The following is a 4,049-nucleotide window of genomic DNA, read 5'->3' as shown; positions in this document are numbered from 1 at the left end:
GTAAGAAACATGAAATAATTTTTTTTCCATTAAATAATTCCATCCAGAAAAATGATAAATATAATAGTAACACACTATTTTCTTCTTATATTTTCCCTTCCACAACAAATTATCTCTTCAATGCAGTAAGAACATTTTGTATTTGTGTTAGAAACGGTCTACTCAGTTCTTGTTAAAATTTTGTGTCAAATTTTTAACATCCGAATATCGAGTTATATGATTATTTGTATATTTAATTATGTTAAATTGATATTGAATATTTCTTAGTATTAAAATAATTATTTCTGAGCAAGTGAACAAATAATATGAAAATAATGTTTTTTAAAATATGAATTTTAAATGAATAAAATGTGTTAATTTGAAATTTTATATTATAAATTTATAAAAATATATTAATTTAGCATATTGTAAATCAATTTTAATAATAAAATATGATTGCTTATAAATTATGTTACATCTTTGTATTGATCTTTTTTACAAAATATTTATATTAATTCAACTTATTCATCTTTTTATGTGAAATTAACACAAAAATTGGAGTGGATCGTTTGGGACATGTGAAATGTATTAAATTTAATTACAAATCTTCCAATGGTTTGATTGTTTTACAATTTACATTGGGTACAATATAAGATGCAAATTGTATTGTAGAATATTTGAGACAGCGCACAGATGTATTTTCGTATTATGCCATGATAGTTCTTCGTAAATGCAGCCGCATTGTCTACGATTACATTAATGACATATTCTTCTACAGGATTAGTAAATCAATAATTACTACGGATCTTCGTTATCTCAAGAGGGTGTAATTGTATGGTCATGTAATTGTATACGAACGACCGGTTGTCATATACGCGAATGCTGATTAATTTGGAGGTCATACGATTAAAAAGAAAAAAATCTGCAAAAATCTCCTTAATAAAACGCGATATTAGATTTAATTACCTCCATTTGCCTGTTGCAATTTCATAAACATTTTTATAGTTTACGCCAAATTATTGCAACTGTTTAATTGTTTATGCATAATTATGTAAGAAAATTTCGTGAAAAAGAAACAAGATTTATGCTAATCTCTTTTATTCAATATATATATATATATATATATATTCTTTTTTTTACAATGTAAACTCATTTGAAGCATCTGTACTATTATTAATACACATTTTAATAATTTTATAACAGATTCATGAACTAAAACTAATTGCGGCTAATAACGAAAATAAATGATCCTCGTAATTCTTCCAGTCTTGGAAAGCACGTTGCTTTGCATTTGTAATTTCTCCCCGGAAGGAGATTGATGCAGACAGGACATTTATTTCTGATACGCATTTTATTCTTGCACGAAAACTACCACTCGGTTCACTGCTCCATATCTCTGTAATGCATCCTGTCATTGGTGCAGCACGCGACAGAACAGTACGCATTTCCGGCTGCAGCTGCATCAATGGACACGCAAATTAGTTACGCTGCTTGTGTATATACATATTGTGTTGAATTTCATAATGCAAACATTTTATTTTCGATATCAACAAATGAACGTAAATTTTACTCTCCTATTTTCGCGAGATGCTGCATAATGTTTTGTAATGTTATTTTTTTGAATTAACGTAATTAGGTTTGAACTTCAACTGATGAAGTGACGATAGCATGCAGTATTAAATTTTGTAATTGCTTGGTGCAATAACAATTTTTATTTAAAAGAAAATGTATTTGGATAATGAACCCTTTTAATAAACATGATGATTTTCTGATCCTTTATTATCGTTCTTTTACACTATCGTTCATGTTTCATAATTTTCATTACTTTTTTTATAAGTATACAAAAAATTATTAATTAATTCTTATACTTTACTACATATATTTTAACATGTTAAAGTATATAAAATTGTGTATTTATTTAAAAAAATAAATATTATAATTCATTTTTTGATAATCTTAATATTTCAAAGAAAAGAAATATATAAAACACGAATGACAATGGCGTGCGTAAAGGGTTAAAGCAGACTTCGTGGAATGTAGACCCTTATACCTGAGGGGCTTAGAAGAGAACGTGAAATTCAGTCAGGTATTCAAAGTTTGACAAATAGGACTAGTCGAGTTTGGATCGTGTGCTGGATGGGACGATCGGCAGAGCGAATCTCCGGCCACGATAGGACAATAGACAATTCACAGATCTTATTGAAATATCGAATGCTTTCCCCGAAGTGGAATCAAACAGTAGTATCGCTAGAGCAGATGACTGTGCCATCGCAGATTGCTAAGCGAAAAGATACGCAGTTAAGAATTTTTGTCTTGTAAAAATGTAAAAAACATCACGTTCGCGAAAAGATACGCAGTAAAGAATTTTTGTCTTGTAAAAATATAAAAAACATCACGTTCGCGTCGTAATATAAATAATTACTGATATCAAAGGAACAATGGTAATCCAATCCTTTAAATTAAAAATAACATTTTATTATCTTTAACTTCCATATGTTTCAAAATGTAATCCTTCTGTTAATTTTAAAGTAAATAGCACCATATGCGCGCGCGCGGACGCACGCATTAACGTATGCACTTAATAAATAATAAATTTGATTAAATTTGATTAAAATTTAATTTTCTTGAGTTAGATCATTTAATTCCATTGTTTTAAGTAAATTAATATATCGAGAAAGAGCAGTGGTGACTTAAATAAAAATAATTAAAAAACTCAAATTAGGTATAATTTAACAATATGAATTTAACAGTGTATATTGTTTATGCATATTTTATCCTCTCAATGTGATATCATCACGATAAAATATGCATAAACAATAGATTTTGTTTCGTAATGCGAATATATTGAAATAAAGTATTTGCATGGATATGTAAATTTAATGGTTGTTAGGTCGATTTTGTTTGTCTTGTTCTTTATGCAGCGGAACAATTTTGAAGTTCTAGTTATATCCCATGTATCCCCAAGCCTGAATTTGCAATGAAAGTGGATTCGCCGGTGTTACTCGCATGATTGCGCTACTTAGTAATGGATACATAAGATGTGAATGCAACTCCACTAGCCAACAGTGAGAAATTTTCAGCTGTTTCTTCATGTGGCGATAAAATTTTCTGATAGGTCACCATTCACTAGCAGCGTTTTTCCGAGTGTACTCGGTTCAAGTGAATTCCACACATTTCGAGCACTCTTAGCAAAAGTATACGGCACGATCGCACGCGAGCTCGCAAAATTTTCCATTGTATTGCACAAAGGTTTTTCAAGCGCGAGATCTCGTCGCGCGACTCATAAGCGTCTGCAAAATATTGTTGCAATTTTGAATGATTTTTTTTCTAATAAAACAATGGATTTGCATGAAAAATATCTCAATTTATAAAATGCAAATAATTGGATGTATTTGTTAGATTGCGATAATATTTTATCTATGTACAGAGATTCAGTTATCCGATCATCGATTTTTTTCAAACATCGAGATTCCTTTATATTCAAATTATTATCGTTTGTTATATCAATGTGGTTATATCAATATTATTTATATTTATTATTTTATCTATTGTGCTTGCTTTTGCTAGGTGGAAAAGTTTGTACGAATCAGCACAAACTGAGTATATTATTATTTCTTCCTGGTTGTTTAGATAGTCGATGTACATAACTGGTAGTACTTCACTGTAAGGTTATTGAGATAGATTTTAAACGTAAATACGTATAGAAATCCATGGAATCGCGTGAGCAAAGCGATTGTATATTTATAGAATTTTGTAAAATTGAATACGGAAAAGATATTATATTAAAAGTCAGTTGTTTAATTTTTCAAGATAATATCTAAAAAATAAACAACATTTTACTATTCGTGTTGCATTTAATTACAAATCAGCTTGTTTAATTTATTAAAATCTCAAAATAATTTACAGCATTAAATCACGACTGAATTCCATTAAAAATGAGGATTGATCAGCTCGGACTTCTTCTTTGGAAGAATTATATCATTCGGAAGCGACAACCAGTAAGTTAGCCGATTATTTAACGAGATATCACTCCATTATTCAAAAATGATAATTCAAAAAACGTGATTTTT

At 29.1% G+C, this 4,049-nt stretch overlaps 1 protein-coding gene across 1 annotated transcript in view; it reads left to right on the top strand.

The window, feature by feature from the left end:
• LOC108694580 overlaps positions 1-4,049 on the top strand; it is a 50,158-nt gene that overhangs the window by 8,271 nt on the left and 37,838 nt on the right. The window contains exon 2 of the mRNA XM_018204153.1: positions 3,886-3,977. Coding sequence (XP_018059642.1) covers positions 3,915-3,977 — 63 coding nt within the window. The 5' untranslated portion in view covers positions 3,886-3,914. The remainder of the gene's footprint in view (positions 1-3,885; positions 3,978-4,049) is intronic.

Source organism: Atta colombica, unplaced genomic scaffold, assembly GCF_001594045.1.
Source record: "Atta colombica isolate Treedump-2 unplaced genomic scaffold, Acol1.0 scaffold120, whole genome shotgun sequence".
NCBI lineage: Eukaryota > Metazoa > Arthropoda > Insecta > Hymenoptera > Formicidae > Atta > Atta colombica.
The sequence above is the reverse complement of the archived record's forward strand: the minus strand, read 5'-3'. Positions and strand labels throughout refer to the sequence as shown.